This window comes from Oncorhynchus kisutch, linkage group LG15 (assembly GCF_002021735.2).
Source record: "Oncorhynchus kisutch isolate 150728-3 linkage group LG15, Okis_V2, whole genome shotgun sequence".
Taxonomy (NCBI): domain Eukaryota; kingdom Metazoa; phylum Chordata; class Actinopteri; order Salmoniformes; family Salmonidae; genus Oncorhynchus; species Oncorhynchus kisutch.
Window position 1 is genome coordinate 87,929,328 of NC_034188.2, and position 19,046 is coordinate 87,948,373.

At 48.7% G+C, this 19,046-nt stretch overlaps 1 protein-coding gene across 2 annotated transcripts in view; it reads right to left on the minus strand.

Moving 5' to 3' along the window:
• The window catches only part of LOC109886971 (small G protein signaling modulator 2), a 196,417-nt gene that overhangs the window by 98,963 nt on the left and 78,408 nt on the right, over nt 1-19,046 (minus strand). For both annotated transcript variants that reach the window (XM_031791255.1, XM_031791256.1), the window contains exon 3: nt 13,749-13,917. In XM_031791255.1, the coding sequence (XP_031647115.1) occupies nt 13,749-13,917 (169 nt within the window). The remainder of the gene's footprint in view (nt 1-13,748; nt 13,918-19,046) is intronic.

Here is a 19,046-nt window from a genome sequence, read left to right on the forward strand (position 1 = left end):
AGAGACAGGAATAGGAGGGCTGTAGTGTATGAGTTCAGGAATAGGAGGGCTGTAGTGTATGAGTTCAGGAATAGGAGGGCTGTAGTGCATGAGTTCAGGAATAGGAGGGCTGTAGTGTATGAGTTCAGTAAGAGACAGGAATAGGAGGGCTGTAGTGTATGAGTTCAGTAAGAGACGGGAATAGGAGGGCTGTAGTGTATGAGTTCAGTAAGAGACGGAAATAGGAGGGCTGTAGTGTATGAGTTCAGTAAGAGACGGGAAAAGGAGGGCTGTAGTGTATGAGTTCAGTAAGAGACGGAAATAGGAGGGCTGTAAGTGTATGAGTTCAGTAAGAGACGGGAAAAGGAGGGCTGTAGTGTATGAGTTCAGTAAGAGACAGGAATAGGAGGTCTGTAGTGTGTGAGTTCAGTAAGAGACAGGAATAGGAGGGCTGTAGTGTATTAGTTCAGTAAGAGACAGGAATAGGAGGGCTGTAGTGTATGAGTTCAGTAAGAGACAGGAATAGGAGGGCTGTAGTGTATGAGTTCAGTAAGAGACAGGAATAGGAGGGCTGTAGTGTATGAGTTCAGTAAGAGACAGGAATAGGAGGGCTGTAGTCTCAACCTTTAAGTCTTTACTGAAGACTCATCTCTTCAGTGGGTCATATGATTGAGTGTAGTCTGGCCCAGGGGTGGGAAGGTGAACGGAAAGGCTCTGGAGCAACGAACCGCCCTTGCTGTCTCTGCCTGGCCGGTTCCCCTCTTTCCACTGGGATTCTCTGCCTCTAACCCTATTACAGGGGCTGAGTCACTGGCTTGCTGGGGCTCTCTCATGCCGTCCCTGGAGGGGGTGCGTCACCTGAGTGGGTTGATTCACTGTTGTGGTCATCCTGTCTGGGTTGGCGCCCCCCCCTTGGGTTGTGCCGTGGCGGAGATCTTTGTGGGCTATACTCAGCCTTGTCTCAGGATGGTAAGTTGGTGGTTGAAGATATCCCTCTAGTGGTGTGGGGGCTGTGCTTTGGCAAAGTGGGTGGGGTTATATCCTTCCTGTTTGGCCCTGTCCGGGGGTGTCCTCGGATGGGGCCACAGTGTCTCCTGACCCCTCCTGTCTCAGCCTCCAGTATTTATGCTGCAGTAGTTTATGTGTCGGGGGGCTGGGGTCAGTTTGTTATATCTGGAGTACTTCTCCTGTCCTATTCGGTGTCCTGTGTGAATCTAAGTGTGCGTTCTCTAATTCTCTCCTTCTCTCTTTCTTTCTCTCTCTCGGAGGACCTGAGCCCTAGGACCATGCCCCAGGACTACCTGACATGATGACTCCTTGCTGTCCCCAGTCCACCTGGCCATGCTGCTGTTCCAGTTTCAACTGACCTGAGCCCTAGGACCATGCCCCAGGACTACCTGACATGATGACTCCTTGCTGTCCCCAGTCCACCTGGCCATGCTGCTGCTCCAGTTTCAACTTCCACCTGACTGTGCTGCTGCTCCAGTTTCAACTGTTCTGCCTTATTATTATTCGACCATGCTGGTCATTTATGAACATTTGAACATCTTGGCCATGTTCTGTTATAATCTCCACCCGGCACAGCCAGAAGAGGACTGGCCACCCCACATAGCCTGGTTCCTCTCTAGGTTTCTTCCTAGGTATTGGCCTTTCTAGGGAGTTTTTCCTAGCCACCGTGCTTCTACACCTGCATTGCTTGCTGTTTGGGGTTTTAGGCTGGGTTTCTGTACAGCACTTTGAGATATCAGCTGATGTACGAAGGGCTATATAAATAAATTTGATTTGATTTGATTAGTGTATGAGTTCAGTAAGAGACAGGAATAGGAGGGCTGTAGTGTATGAGTTCAGTAAGAGACAGGAATAGGAGGGCTGTAGTGTATGAGATCAGTAAGAGACGGGAATAGGAGGGCTGTAGTGTATGAGTTCAGTAAGAGACGGGAATAGGAGGGCTGTCATGTATGAGTTCAGTAAGAGACAAGAATAGGAGGGCTGTAGTGTATGAGTTCAGTAAGAGACGGGAATAGGAGGGCTGTAGTGTATGAGTGAACAGGATTCAGGAGCTGGAACAGGATTCTGGACCTGGAATAGGGTTCTGGAGCTATAACAGGGTTCTGGAGCTGGAACAGGGTTCTGGAACTGGAACATGGTTCTGGAGCTATACAGGGTTCTGGAGCTATAACAGGGTTCTGGAGCTATAACAGGGTTCTGGAGCTATAACAGTATTCAGGAGCTGGAACAGGGTTCTGGAGCTATAACATGTTTCTGGATCTGGAACATGGTTCTGGAGCTATAACAGGGTTCTGGAGCTATACAGGGTTCTGGAGCTATAACAGGGTTCTGGAACTGGAACAGGGTTCTGGAGCTATAACATGGTTCTGGAGCTATAACAGGATTCAGGAGCTGGAACAGGGTTCTGGAGCTATACCAGGGTTCTTTCTGGAACTGGAACAGGGTTCTGGAGCTATACAGGGTTCTGGAGCTATAACAGGGTTCTGGAGCTATAACAGGGTTCTGGAGCTATAACAGTATTCAGGAGCTGGAACAGGGTTCTGGAGCTATAACATGTTTCTGGATCTGGAACATGGTTCTGGAGCTATAACAGGGTTCTGGAGCTATACAGGGTTCTGGAGCTATAACAGGGTTCTGGAACTGGAACAGGGTTCTGGAGCTATAACATGGTTCTGGAGCTATAACAGGATTCAGGAGCTGGAACAGGGTTCTGGAGCTATAACAGGGTTCTGGAGCTATAACAGGGTTCTTTCTGGAACTGGAACATGGTTCTGGAGCTATAACAGGGTTCTGGAACTGGAACAGGGTTCTGGAGCTATAACAGGGTTCTGGAGGGGGGGGGTGGACTGTCTGAAACTGGAGCATGTCTATGGGGGGGTGGGGGGGGCGGGGGTGAACTGCCTCTGGGGGGGGGGTGAACTGCCTCTGGGGGGGGGGGGTAAACTGTCTGAAACTGGAGCATGTCTATGGGGGGGTGGGGGGGGGTGAACTGCCTCTGGGGGGGGGGTAAACTGCCTCTGGGGGGGGGGGTAAACTGCCTCGGGGGGGGTAAACTGTCTGAAACTGGAGCATGTCTATGGGGGGGTGGGGGGGGGCGGGGGTGAACTGCCTCTGGGGGGGGGGTAAACTGTCTGAAACTGGAGCATGTCTATGGGGGGGTGGGGGGGGCGGGGGTGAACTGCCTCTGGGGGGGGGGGGGGGGGGGTAAACTGTCTGAAACTGGAGCATGTCTATGGGGGGGTGGGGGGGGCAAGGTAAAAATCTTCTGCCCCTGAGCAGTTAACCCACTGTTCCCCGGGAGCCGAAGACGTGGATTTCGATTATGTGGCAGCCCCCCGCACCTCTCTGATTCAGAGGGGTTGGGTGAAATGAGGAAGACACATTTCAGTTGAAGGCATTTCGTTGTACAACTGACTAGGTATCCCCCTTTCCCTTCCTTTCCCAGTCCCTAACAACTTGGCCACTACAATGCACTGGCACAGACTGATGGTGTTGTATCCCCCACAGAGTCTCGTCAAACAACTACAGAGGTTACTGATGGATTTATTTAGGTCTGGTCAACACAACGTTACACCTCCCTTTGCACGAGGGGGGGGGGGGGGGGGCAAAGGCTGGTGGGCATTTGGATCCAGAGTGACAGCTTTCTGTTTACAAGCTGCACAGAGTCTTCTGTGCCAGCAAGGAGTGTGCTGGAGAGATACGGCTTGGGCTGTTCTGAGGAGAGCAGGGGACCTTGGGTATGATAGGCACACACATTCCTGTTGAATATGGAGCACATTCCTGTTGAACATGTTCAATATGTCAGCCATTTACTCTGTTCTACCGCGCTCTGCATTTGGTGTGGAAAAAGACGATCCACTCATCCAGACCAGAGTGCTGACCTCTGCCAGCTTGCTGGCCGGGCTTGTGAGAGTGAGGTTCACTAAATTGGGTGACCTGTAAGAAGAGTCGGTGTGGAAATCTGTCAGCGACATGGCGGCTGCTTCCCCCATTAAGTCAACCAGGCTGCTGCAGCAGGTGGATCTGAGCTGTACTACTGGGCTCATTCGGGGAGCTGCTGGGGAACAGGCAGAGACTGGACCATCTAACCACGAATGACTGGACCGTCTAACCACGAATGACTGGACCCGTCTAACCACGAATGACTGGACCCGTCTAACCACGAATGACTGGACCGTCTAACCACGAATGACTGGACCCGTCTAACCACAAATGACTGGACCCGTCTAACCACGAATGACTGGACCCGTCTAACCACGAATGACTGGACCGTCTAACCATGAATGACTGGACAGTCTAACCACGAATGACACAGACCTTTCACCATTACTGCCGCTGCAGGGGAATACCAGGAGGGTGATGGGGGCCTTGTGCACAGCCAGCAAAAAGGCTCTGGAAGGTGGCTGTGAAGGTGACTCAGAAGGACCAGCTGCGTGGACTGAGGGGGGGGGGGTTGTGACCGGCCTCTTCTCTGAGAGGATGTTGGCGCTCCCTGTATTAGCCTCCCATAGAGAAGTGTGTTAGTGGTCTACAGTGAAGGATTATTCACGGGGCTATCGCTATGAACACCTTGATCCATCAGTGGGGTGTCTGTGAACCTTTATGTCTGAGGGCCTCAGTCAGTATACTGTAGCCAATAGGAGTAGGGACTGCCTGGTGGGGCAGGTAAACATGTCAATATGGAAGACCAGAAAACATGGGATGCTGGGGGTGGGATGTAGGGACCCCAGAGCTGTGTTTCTGGGGCTGGCTAAAACTGGAGTATGTACAGTTGAAATCGGAAGTGTACATACACCTTAGCCAAATACATTTAAACTCAGTTTTTCACAATTCCTGACATTTACTCCTAGTAAAAATTCCCTGTCTTAGGTTAGTTGGGATCACCACTTTATTTTAAGAATGTGAAATGTCAGAATAATAGTAGAGAGGATGATTTATTTCAGCTTTTATTTCTTTCATCACATTTCCAGTGGGTCAGAAGTTTACATACAACAGATTAGAATTTGGTAGCATTGCCTTTAAATTGTTTAACTTGGGTCAAACGTTCTGGGTAGCCTTCCACAAGCTTCCCACAATAAGTTGGGTGAATTTTGGCCCGTTCCTCCTGACAGAGCTGGTGTAACTGAGTCAGGTTTGTAGGCCTCCTTGCTGGCACACGCCTTTTCAGTTCTTCCCACACATTTTCGATGGGATTGAGGTCAGAGCTTTGTGATGGCCACTCCAATACCTTGACTTTGTTGTCCTTAAGCCATTTTGCCACAACTTTGGAAGTATGTTTGGGGTCATTGTCCATTTGGAAGATCCTTTTTCGACCAAGCTTAAACTTTCTGACTGATGTCTTGAAATGTTGTTTCAATATATCCACATCATTTTCCTACCTCATGAGGCCATCTATTTTGTGAAGTGCACCAGTCCCTCCTGCAGCAAAGCACCCCCACAACATGATGCTGCCACCCCCGTGCTTCATGGTTGGGATGGTGCTCTTCAGCTTGTAGCCTCCCCCTTTTTCCTCCAAACAAAACGATGGTCATTATGGCCAAACAGTTCTATTTTTGTTTCATGAGACCAGAGGACATTTCTCCAAAAAGTACAATCTTTATTCCCATGTGCAGTTGCAAACCGTAGTCTGGCTTTTTTATGGCGGTTTTGTACTCGTTTTATTGTGGATATAGATACTTTTGCACCTGTTTCCTCCAGCATCTTCACAATGTCCTTTGCTGTTGTTCTGGAATTGATTTGCACTTTTCGCACAAAAGTACCTTCATCTCTAGGAGACAGATGGTGTTTATACTTGCGTACTATTCTTTGTACAGATGAATGTGGTACATTCAGGCGTTTGGAAATTGCTCCCAAGGATGAACCAGACTTGTGTGTGTGTGTGTGTGTGTGGGGGGGGGTTCACTTTCTAAAACTGGAGCTGTCTATGGGGGGGGGGGGGGGGGGGGGCTGCTGAGCTGTCTATGGGGGGGACTGGTGAACTGTCTATGGGGGGGGGACTGGTGAACTGTCTATGGGGGGGGGACTGGTGAACTGTCTATGGGGGGGGGCTGGTGAACTGTCTATGGGGGGGCTGGTGAACTGTCTATGGGGGGGGGGCTGGTGAACTGTCTATGGGGGGGGGGGGCTGGTGAACTGTCTATGGGGGGGGGCTGGTGAACTGTCTATGGGGGGGACTGGTGAACTGTCTATGGGGAGGGGGGGCTGGTGAACTGTCTATGGGGAGGGGGGACTGGTGAACTGTCTATGGGGGGGCTGGTGAACTGTCTATGGGGGGCTGGTGAACTGTCTATGGGGGGAGGGCTGGTGAACTGTCTCTGGGGAGGGGCTGGTGAACTGTCTATGGGGGGGGGACTGGTGAACTGTCTATGGGGAGGGGGGGCTGGTGAACTGTCTATGGGGAGGGGGGCTGGTGAACTGTCTATGGGGGGGCTGGTGAACTGTCTATGGGGGGGCTGGTGAACTGTCTATGGGGGGGGGGACTGGTGAACTGTCTATGGGGGGGCTGGTGAACTGTCTCTGGGGAGGGACTGGTGAACTGTCTATGGGGGGGGTGAACTGTGTATGGGGGGAGGGCTGGTGAACTGTCTATGGGGGGGGAGGACTGGTGAACGGTCTATGGGGGGGGGGGGTGAACTGTGTATGGGGGAGGGTTGTTGAGCTGTCTATGGGGGGGTGGTGAACTGTCTATGGGGAGGGGGGGCTGGTGAACTGTCTATGGGGGGGGCTGGTGAACTGTCTATGGGGGGGCTGGTGAACTGTCTATGGGGGGGGACTGGTGAACTGTGTATGGGGGGGGCAGGTGAACTGTCTATGGGGGGGCTGGTGAACTGTCTCTGGGGAGGGGCTGGTGAACTGTCTCTGGGGAGGGGCTGGTGAACTGTCTATGGGGGGGACTGGTGAACTGTCTATGGGGGGGGGTGGTGAACTGTCTATGGGGGGGACTGGTGAACTGTCTATGGGGGAGGGACTGGTGAACTGTCTATGGGGGGGGGGGGGGACTGGTGAACTGTCTATGGGGGGGGGGGTGAACTGTGTATGGGGGAGGGCTGGTGAGCTGTCTATGGGGGGTGGTGAACTGTCTATGGGGAGGGGGGGGCTGGTGAACTGTCTATGGGGGAGGGCTGGTGAACTGTCTATGGGGGGGCTGGTGAACTGTCTATGGGGGGGGGGACTGGTGAACTGTGTATGGGGGGGCAGGTGAACTGTCTATGGGGGGGCTGGTGAACTGTCTCTGGGGAGGGGCTGGTGAACTGTCTATGGGGGGGCTGGTGAACTGTCTCTGGGGAGGGGCTGGTGAACTGTCTATGGGGGGGACTGGTGAACTGTCTATGGGGGAGGGCTGGTGAGCTGTCTATGGGGGGTGGTGGTGAACTGTCTATGGGGGGGAGCCTGGTGAACTGTCTATGGGGGGGGGTGAACTGTGTATGGGGGAGGGCTGGTGAGCTGTCTATGGGGGGGACTGGTGAACTGTCTGGGGGACTTTGTTGGGGTATGGGGCGTCAGGGGGGGTTCTATGTGTGGTGGATGGGGGGGGCTTGATTTTAACTTTCCAGTCTGTTAAAATTAAATAAAGTTTGTTTTAATGATGTAAGTATTTGGGCCAAATAAATATTTTTTTCTCAATAAAATAAAAATCTTTCTCTTTTCTCTTCTCTCTGCTATCTCACACACTCTCACCTCTCTCATCTGTCTGTTCTTCTCACATTCCTCTCTCTCTTTCTTATCTCTCTCCTCCTCTCCCTTTTTCTCTTTCTCTCGCCAGCGATGATGGTCACGGTACAATGATGATGTCGCCATGGCAACGGGAGTAACCAAGACATGGAGTCCTGAGGATGGGTGAGGGGGAAGGAGAGCTGAGGGGGGATGAGAGGGGAAGATGGGGGAGGGGGGAGGAGAAGTCACTACAGTCCCTGGTTCGAATCCAGATTGTATCACATCTGGCCGTGATTGGGAGTCCCATAGGGCGGCTAGGGTAGGCCGTCATTGTAAATAAGAATTTGTTCTTAACTGACTTGCCTAGTTAAATAAAGGTTAAATAATTTTTAATAAAGGGAAGGAGAGTGGAAGAAAAGTGTGGAGGGGAAGGAGAAAGGAAGGAGAGGGCTGGGAGGAATGAGAGGTGAGGTGGGTGGAGGAGAGGTGCTGTGGGGGAGGAGGGATGCTGTGGGGGAGGAGAGGTGCTGTGGGGGAAGAGAGGTGCTGTGGGGGAGGAGAGGTGCTGTGGGGGAAGAGAGGTGCTGTGAGGGAGGAGAGGTGCTGTGGGGGAAGAGAGGTGCTGTGAGGGAGGAGAGGTGCTGTGAGGGAGGAGAGGTGCTGTGAGGGAGGAGAGCTGCTGTGGGGGAGACGAGGTGAGGTGGGAAGGAGAGGTGGGGGAGGAGAGGTGCTGTGGGGGAGGAGAGGTGCTTTGGGGGAGACGAGGTGAGGTGGGGAGGAGAGGTGGGGGAGGAGAAGTGCGGTGGGGGACGAGAGGTGCTGTAGGGGAGGAGAGAAGCTGTAGGGGAGGAGAGGTGAGGTGGGGGAGGAGAGGTTAGGAGGAGAGGAAAGGTGCGGTGGGGGAGACGAGGTGCTGTAAGGGAGGAGAGGTGAGGTGGGGAGGGTAGGAGAGATGCGGTTGGGGGAGGAAAGGTGGGGTGGGGGAGGTGAGGAGAGGTGGGGGAGGTGAGGAGAGGAGAGGTGGGGAGGTGAGGAGAGGAGAGGTGGGGGAGGTGAGGAGAGGTGGGGGAGGTGAGGTGAGGAGAGGTGGGGGAGGTGAGGAGAGGTGGGGGAGGTGAGGAGAGGAGAGGTGGGGGAGGTGAGGAGAGGTGGGGTGGGGGAGGTGAGGAGAGGTGGGGTGGGGGAGGTGAGGAGAGGTGGGGGAGGTGAGGAGAGGAGAGGTGGGGGAGGTGAGGAGAGGTGGGGGAGGTGAGGAGAGGTGCGGTGCGGTTGGGGAGGGTAGGAGAGATGTGGTTGGGGAGTGGAGGAGAGGTGCGGAGAGGTGCGGTAGGGGAGGAGAGGTGGGGTGGGGGAGGTGAGGAGAGGAGAGGTGGGGGAGGTGAGGAGAGGTGTGGAGGTGAGGAGAGGTGTGGAGGTGAGGAGAGGTGAGGAGAGGAGAGGTGGGGGAGGTGAGGAGAGGACAGGTGGGGGAGGTGAGGAGAGGTGGGGAGGTGAGGAGAGGTGGGGTGGGGGAGGGGGCAAAGGAAAGGAGGGGTGCAGTGGGGGAGGTGAGGAGAGGTGGGGTGGGGGAGGGGGGAAAGGAAAGGAGGGGTGCAGTGGGGGAGGTGAGGAGAGGAGAGGTGGAGGAGGTGAGGAGAGGAGAGGAGAGGTGGGGGAGGTGAGGAGAGGTGGGGGAGGTGAGGAGAGGAGAGGTGGGGGAGGTGAGGAGAGGAGAGGAGGGGGAGGTGAGGAGAGGAGAGGTGGAGGAGGTGAGGAGAGGAGAGGAGAGGTGGGGGATGTGAGGAGAGGAGAGGTGGGGGAGGTGAGGAGAGGAGAGGTGGGGGAGGTGAGGAGAGGTGCGGTAGGGGAGGTGAGGAGAGGTGCGGTGGGGGAGGTGAGGAGAAGAGGGGGAGGTGAGGAGAGGTGGGGGAGATGAGGAGAGGTGCGGTGGGGAAGGTGAGGAAAGGTGGGGGAGGTGAGGAGAGGTGCGGTGGGTGAGGAGAGGTGGGGGAGGTGAGGAGAGGTGCGGTTGGTGAGGAGAGGTGGGGGAGGTATGGGAGGAGAAGTGGTGGGGGGGAGAGGAAAGGTTCGGAGAGTTTGAGTGTGATGTGTTATTGGAGGGGGTGTTCGGGGAGATTGAGTGTGATGTGTTATTGGAGGGGGTGCTCAGGGGGCGATACAGCTATATACCACTAAACAACATTTCATTTGGGACACAGCTCCAGTCACCACAGGCACACTAGTAGAACCACATCGCTCTACAATAGAATCTACATATTCTGTTTCTACATTCACAGCTGCATGACTGCGACAAGACAAGATGAGAGGAGGGAGGAGATACAGGAAGAGTGTGTGTGTGTGTGTGTGTTCTCTGCCCCAACCCCCTCCCCCCCATCTCTTCCTCCATTAAGCCCAGCTTCCATCTCAGTCCCAGAGTGCTCAGTGGCCATGTGTTGCAGCTTATCGAAGTGTGTGTGTGTGTGTGTACACACAAATAGACGGGGCTTGGGTAAACACACACCTGGACAGGTGTAGGAAGAGACTCCCCAATATTGATTTAGTTAGTCTTCTTCACTGTGTATAGGGTGCACAGAGCAATTCAAGAGGGTGCTACGAAATGAATGTCAAAACATAGTTTTCTTTGCCCCATGTCATTATAAATGACCTAGAATGAATCGTTAGATTATTCTCTATAATATTATAACGTTAATATACCTGTACTTGACAGTGTTGATGAAATAAAGAATGTTCATTTGCTGTGACCGTTGAGAGTTAAGACTGCACCACATCTTGGTTGTATCTCTTCCATATTTGGTGTTGGGAGGTGGTACCATTCGAAGTCATTTACAGCTGGTTGGACCAATCAAAATCAACTGGATACTTTTGTCATTTCCACCTCCAGATCCTTGGCTTTCATTGTCTGTAACCGCAATCAATCTACATTGAGAGGGGCCGTTTCTATGGCGATTTAAAGGGAAAGACTCAGAAAAACACAATGAAAACAGGAACAGGTTGTCTCCACAGAGGGTGGATATTGAAATTCAGTCTGTTATCTTTGTAAATAAATATATATTTAGTCCCCATTTAGTTTGTATTCAGTGGATTTCATTTAGAAAAAGCTTTCACTCACAAACCTGCAGCCACTAGTTAACTTGTCAGTTGACATTCGAAGTTAACTGAGTTCTGCCTCGGAACAGCATCACAGGGTTCTATGGAGCAGTGTCACAGGGTTCTATGGAGCAGCGTCACAGGGATCTATGGAGCAGTGTCACAGGGTTCTATGGAGCAGTGTCACAGGGTTCTATGGAGCAGTGTCACAGGGTTCTATGAAGCAGTGTCACAGGGTTCTATGGAGCAGTGTCACAGGGTTCTATGGAGCAGTGTCACAGGGTTCTATGGAGCAGTGTCACAGGGTTCTATGGAGCAGTGTCACAGGGTTCTATGGAGCAGTGTCACAGGGTTCTATGGAGCAGTGTCACAGGGTTCTATGGAGCAGTGTCACAGGGTTCTATGGAGCAGTCACATGGTTCCATGGAGCAGTGTCACAGGGTTCTATGGAGCAGTGTCACAGGGTTCTATGGAGCAGTGTCACAGGGTTCTATGGAGCAGTGTCACAGGGTTCTATGGAGCAGTGTCACAGGGTTCTATGGAGCAGTGTCACAGGGTTCTATGGAGCAGTGTCACAGGGTTCTATGGAGCAGTGTCACAGGGTTCTATGGAGCAGTGTCACAGGGTTCTATGGAGTAGTGTCACAGGGTTCTATGGAGCAGTGTCACAGGGTTCTATGGAGCAGTGTCACAGGGTTCTATGGAGTAGTGTCACAGGGTTCTATGGAGCAGTGTCACAGGGTTCTATGGAGTAGTGTCACAGGGTTCTATGGAGCAGTGTCACAGGGTTATATGGAGCAGTGTCACAGGGTTCTATGGAGCAGTCACATGGTTCCATGGAGCAGTGTCACAGGGTTCTATGGAGCAGTGTCACAGGGTTCTATGGAGCAGTGTCACAGGGTTCTATGGAGCAGTGTCACAGGGTTCTATGGAGCAGTGTCACAGGGTTCTATGGAGTAGTGTCACATGGTTCTATGGAGCAGTGTCACAGGGTTCTATGGAGCAGTGTCACAGGGTTCTATGGAGCAGTGTCACAGGGTTCTATGGAGTACTGTCACAGGGTTCTATGGAGCAGTGTCACAGGGTTCTATGGAGCAGTGTCACAGGGTTCTATGGAGCAGTCACATGGTTCCATGGAGCAGTGTCACAGGGTTCTATGGAGCAGTGTCACAGGGTTCTATGGAGCAGTGTCACAGGGTTCTATGGAGCAGTGTCACAGGGTTCTATGGAGCAGTGTCACAGGGTTCTATGGAGCAGTGTCACAGGGTTCTATGGAGCAGTCACATGGTTCCATGGAGCAGTGTCACAGGGTTCTATGGAGCAGTGTCACAGGGTTCTATGGAGCAGTGTCACAGGGTTCTATGGAGCAGGGTCACAGGGTTCTATGGAGTAGTGTCACAGGGTTCTATGGAGCAGTGTCACAGGGTTCTATGGAGCAGTCACATGGTTCTATGGAGCAGTGTCACAGGGTTCTATGGAGCAGTGTCACAGGGTTCTATGGAGCAGTGTCACAGGGTTCTATGGAGTAGTGTCACAGGGTTCTATGGAGCAGTGTCACAGGGTTCTATGGAGCAGTGTCACAGGGTTCTATGGAGCAGTGTCACAGGGTTCTATGGAGCAGTGTCACAGGGTTCTATGGAGCAGTGTCACAGGGTTCTATGGAGCAGTCACCACATTTTGATCATGCTGTGATGTCATTCCATTCATTCTAAATCCTGCTAAATTCTCAGAGTAAATCATCTGTAACCTTTTAACCATATATGGTAGAGACAAGGGTTTGGACATGTTTGTATAACTTTTGAATTCATTTAATAATTTTATGGGTGACCACCCTGTGTGGTTTTACCATGCTACACTGTCTCTTCACTGTGTGGTTTTACCATGCTACACTGTCTCTTCACTGTGTGGTTTTACCATGCTACACTGTCTCTTCACTGTGTGGTTTTACCATGCTACACTGTCTCTTCACTGTGTGGTTTTACCATGCTACACTGTCTCTTCACTGTGTGGTTTTACCATGCTACACTGTCTCTTCACTGTGTGGTTTTACCATGCTACACTGTCTCTTCACTGTGTGGTTTTACCATGCTACACTGTCTCTTCACTGTGTGGTTTTACCATGCTACACTGTCTCTTCACTGTGTGGTTTTACCATGCTACACTGTCTCTTCACTGTGTGGTTTTACCATGCTACACTGTCTCTTCACTGTGTGGTTTTACCATGCTACACTGTCTCTTCACTGTGTGGTTTTACCATGCTACACTGTCTCTTGACTGTGTGGTTTTACCATGCTACACTGTCTCTTGACTGTGGTTTTACCATGCTACACTGTCTCTTCACTGTGTGGTTTTACCATGCTATACTGTCTCTTCACTGTGTGGTTTTACCATGCTACACTGTCTCTTCACTGTGTGGTTTTACCATGCTACACTGTCTCTTGACTGTGGTTTTACCATGCTACACTGTCTCTTCACTGTGTGGTTCTACCACGCTACACTGTCTCTTCACTGTGTGGTTTTACCATGCTACACTGTGTGGTTTTACCATGCTACACTGTGTGGTTTTACCATGCTACACTGTGTGGTTTTACCATGCTACACTGTCTCTTGACTGTGGTTTTACCATGCTACACTGTCTCTTCACTGTGTGGTTCTACCACGCTACACTGTCTCTTCACTGTGTGGTTTTACCATGCTACACTGTGTGGTTTTACCATGCTACACTGTGGTTTTACCATGCTACACTGTGTGGTTTTACCATGCTACACTGTGTGGTTTTACCATGCTACACTGTGTGGTTTTACCATGCTACACTGTGTGGTTTTACCATGCTACACTGTCAGTGAAGGTGTGTAAATAAGGAAGTAAAACATGAGACCATAGATGTATAGCTACATAATACCACATCACTGAATTCCCATATTTTTCCTGTATTTCTCCGGGTGTGGTTTTGGATGGTAGTGCTATGAGGTCAGGTGTAGGGGTAAAAGTTCAAAGGTAATAGAGTAGGTCAATCGGTACCTGGTGACCTCTGCCTGCTGTGTGAGCTGCTCCTGGACCTTCTGACACACCTCTCCCGCCGTGGCGTTGACCTTGCCGATCTTGGTGAAAAGGGCTGCAATCTTGTCGCTACGCAGGAAGCCCGCCGCTCGCCGCTTCAACAGGTGGCTCAGACACGCCTCGATGGTGCCTGGAGGAGAGAGGGAGAGGGAGAGAGAGAGGGAGGGAGGGATGGAGAGAGAAAGAGAGAGAGGGGAGGGAAGATTACTTTATTGTCCATTTACTACAAGAGCAACAGAAATGTGTCTTTCGCATATCATCTTATTCTCCCCAGCAGAGGATGAGGTGAGGGTGAAAAAGGAGAGAGGGAAAGAGAGAGGGAAAGAGAGAGGAGAGGGGAGGGGAGAGCAGCAAAGAGGATGAGGGTAATAGAGGGAAAGAGAGAGGGGAGGGGAGAGCAGTAAAGAGGATGAGGGTGATAGAGGGAAAGAGAGAGATGGATGGAGAGCAGTAAAGAGGATGCGGGTAATAGAGGGAAAGAGAGAGGGAAAGAGAGAGATGGATGGAGAGCAGCAAAGAGGATGAGGGTGAAAGAGGAGAGAGAGGGAAAGAGAGGGGAGGGGAGAGCAACAAAGAGGATGAGGGTGATAGAGGGAAAGAGAGAGGGGAGGGGAGAACAGCAAAGAGGATGAGGGTGAGAGAGGGAAAGAGAGAGATGGAGAGCAGTAAAGAGGATGAGGGTGATAGAGGGAAAGAGAGAGGGGAGGGGAGAACAGCAAAGAGGATGAGGGTGAAAGAGGAGAGACGGCAAGAGGGAGAAAGAGAAAGGGAAGAGGAATAGGGAGAGAGGAACGAAAGAGGGAGAACGATGAAACAGGAGAGAGTGAAGACAGAAAGGTGGAGGAAAGGTGGAGGAAGAAAGGTGGAGGGAGAGAGGTGGAGGAAGAAAGGTGGAGGAAGAGAGGTGGAGGAAGAGAGGTGGAGGAAGAAAGGTGGAGGGAGAGAGGTGGAGGGAGAGAGGTGGAGGGAGAGGAAGTAGAACGGAAATCCCAGATAAAAACACTCTTCTTGAATGCACTGTTATTTAATATCCTATTACTTAATATCCTGTTGTTAAAAACATCTTATGGCTTGAATCCCGCTAACGGGATCGATATGACAACAGCCAGTGAAAGTGCCAAATTCAAAACAACAGAAATCTCAGAATTAAAATTCCTCTAACATAGAAGTATTTTACACCATTTTAAAGATAAACTTGTTGTTAATCCCACCACAGTGTCCGATTTCAAAAAGGCTTTACGACAAAAGCACACCAAACATTGATCAAAGATACAACTATTATGCATGGAATTATAGATACACTTCTCCTTAATCCAACCGCTGTGTCAGATTTCAAAAAAGCTTTACCGACAACAAATCAAGCCATACAGATATCCACCATGTTGTAGAGTCAACAGAAGTCAGAAATAACATTATAAATATGAATTAACTTACCGTTGATGATCTTCATCAAAATGCACTACCAGGAATCACAGTAATAAATGTTTGATTTGTTCGATAAAGTTCATCATATATGTTCAAATACCTTGTTTTTGTTCGCACGTTTAGCCCAGTAAACCAAAAACTACAAACCTCAGATTTCCCACTTCCTGGTTGGATTTTCTTGCCAGGTTTTTGTCTGCCTATAAGTTCTGTTATACTCACAGACATCATTCAAACAGTTTTAGAAACTTTCTAAAGTGTTTTCTATCCAAATCTACTAATAATATGCATATATTAGCAACTGTGCCTGAGTAGCAGGCAGTTTACTCTGGACACCTTATTCATCCACGCTACTGAATACTGCCCCCAGCATCTTGGTCCAAGAACATTGTGGTATGTTTCCATCCCTTTTATTAGGAAGAGAAAACTCAAAAAAACAAAAACAATAAAGCGAACAAACGAAACGTGAAGCTCAAAATAGTTCTCGCAGGCAACTGTACCTAGACAAGATCCCACCAAGCACAATGGGGATGTAACGCTTGTCTTCATCCTCCTCAGACGAGGAGTAAGACATGTCAGACCAATGCGCAGCGTGGAAGGTGTCCATATTGTATTTAATACGAATACTGAACACATGAACAAAAACGACAAAAACGAACAGTCCTGAACAGTGAAGCAAAACACAGAACAGAAAATAATCACCCACAACTCAAAGGTGAAACCAGACTACCTAAGTATGGTTCTCAATCAGGGACAACGATTGACAGCTGCCTCTGATTGAGAACCATACCAGGCCAAACACAGAAATCCCAAATTATAGAAAAAAGAACATAGACTGCCCACCCCAACTCACGCCCTGACCATACTAAAACAAAGACAAAACAAAGGAACTAAGGTCAGAACATGACAGGGGAAATGGCTACCTAAATATGATCCCCAATCAGAGACAACGATAAACAGCTGCCTCTGATTGGGAACCACACCAGGCCAACATAGACATACAATTCACCTAGATAATCCACCCATAATCACACCCCGACCTAACCAACATAGAGAATAAACAGCTCTTTATTGTCAGGGCGTGACAAATATTCTGTTTTTTTAATACACTGTTCTTTAATATCCTGCTCTTTAATACTGTCATGACGTTGTCCTCTTTGGGTACAGCAAGCCCCATCCCCCTCTCCCTGTCTCCTACACCCAGGCTGCTGTGGTCAGAGATAGGTCGTAAATTCCTGGAGGAGATTATCTCCTCATGGCCACAGTATAGAGAGAGAGAGAGTAGAGTTTTCATAGAAGAGAACAAAGGAATTTCTTCCACCTCACAGAACTTGAGGTCCGAACAACATTTATGTTCTGGAGATGGTATAAAAGATCGGTGAAGAATCCAGCTATGAACTGGTCCGTTTGGTACAATTTTGTGAAACTCATGGGAGGCAATACGGCCACATTACCATAACGCTGTTTATACAATAGCCTCAGATATCAGGTTTACATCTAATTGTTGTATAAGATGAATGAGTGAGGAGGATACTGTTTGTAAAATTGTGTAATGTGATTTTGGACTGTTTAATGAAGGAAACTTCAATTCCCTTTTGAGTTTAACTAAATCAGAGGACCGCCCATGAGCACAGTTAGGACCTGGCATCATGAGGCTGCTTTTTCTGCTCTCCCGAATAAAAACCCCACTTTGAGAGTTTCTCAACAGACCATAAAGAGGGTTAGACCGATAAAGAGGGCCAGATGGCTGAATCTTTTAACCATCCCACGTGGTTAAACTCTTAGACTATCGATACCGACAGAATAAGAACAAGTCTTTGATATTAATTACTAGTCTGCAGCTAGGAATTCGGTATCATTGAACGCGAAGACCGACAACCGTCAAAACATCTATTCTATATGACATGAATGAATGTCACTCTGAACTATCCATTCTAAGAGAGAGAGAGAGGACGGACAGACTCTCCAACAGAAACAAACTGTTCACCAGCGATCAAGACGACACACTGAGCATAAATATATATATTGATTGCAATTGTTCCTGAATGAGTGAGCGTTCATGTGTAAAGGATTAGCATTTCAATTGTTATAATTATCAACTGTGTGTTGTCTCATCTCAGTCGACCCCCACTTCCATTTTGTACACCAAGCCGCGATGCCGGTTTATCCCACTAGGGAAACTCCGTTATCATTTCCTTGTAACTATCTACTGTTTGTTTATGCATTTCTGTGAATGACTTAGTTAGTAAATAAATGATTTTAAGACAATTGATGTATGGATGACTCATAGTGAAGACTGGGTTCGTGCAGATAACCAACAATTTACGACGTTTGGAAAGAGGTCAAATAAATAAATAATTAATTAAGAAGACTAATTGATCAGATATAAAAATTATAACTTTGTAATCTGAATATTTTCCTTGGTGCCCCGACTTCCTAGTTAATTACATTTGTCTAGTTAATCAGATTAGTTCATCACGAAATGCTAAATACAGAGACTCTTTGATTAAAAACTAAAAGTCTTCAGTTAATGATAGTGTTTGATAATATTTTAATAACCTGTTCTTTAATACACTGTTATTGTCACGAATCCCGCCGAAGATGGTGCCTCTTCCTGTTCGGGCGGCGCTCGGCGGTCGTCGTCGCCGGCCTACTAGCTGCCACCGATCCCCTTTTCTGTTTCAGTTAGTTTTGTCTGATTAGTTTCACCTGTTTTTTGTTTGGGTTTTGTTTTAAACCTGGTAGGCCCGCCGGCTTTTGTGCGGGCTTGTTTTTCTGTTCATGGTGTGTGGATTATTGTGGATAACGTTTTTCCGGACAGTTTCGACCTGTTTGTTGGACTGGGTATTTATGCGCCCTTGTGCGTGGCGTGACCTGCTCTCTGCGCCTGACTCCTCCACCCACTACTCCTAGAAGCCCTGACAGTTGTCTAATGTCCACTTCTTTAATAGACTGTTATGTAATATCCTTTTCTTTAATATCTGTTCCTTAATACACTGTTATTTAATATCTGTTCTTTAATGTCATGTTCTTTAATACCCTTTTCTTTATTAATACCATGTTCTTTATTAATACCATGTTCTTTATTAATACACTGTTCTTTATTAATACCCTGTTCTTTATTAATACCCTGTTCTTTATTAATACCCTGTTCTTTATTAATACCCTGTTCTTTATTAATACCCTGTTCTTTATTAATACCCTGTTCTTTAATACCATGTTCTTTAATACCCTGTTCTTTATTAATACCCTGTTCTTTAATACCCTGTTCTTTAATACCCTGTTCTTTAATACCCTGTTCTTTAATATCCTGTTCTTTATTAATACCCTGTTCTTTATTAATACCCTGTTCTTTAATACCATGTTCTTTATTAATACCATGTTCTTTATTAATACCCTGTTCTTTATTAATACCCTGTTCTTTATTAATACCCTGTTCTTTATTAATACCCTGTTCTTTATTAATACCCTGTTCTTTAATACCATGTTCTTTAATACCCTGGTCTTTATTAATACCCTGTTCTTTAATACCATGTTCTTTATTAATACCCTGTTCTTTATTAATACCCTGTTCTTTATTAATACCCTGTTCTTTATTAATACCCTGTTCTTTATTAATACCCTGTTCTTTAATATCCTGTTTTAATACACTGCAGAACTCTGCATCTTATATATTATTAAATCTACGTCCCAAATGGAACCCTATTCCCTGTATAGTGTGCGACTTTTGAAAATGGACCCTGGTCAAAAGTAGTGCACTAAATATGAAATAGGGTGCTATTTAGGTCTGACCCTATATCGTATTATATCCACCGGTTGATGGGAGTTAATTAATTA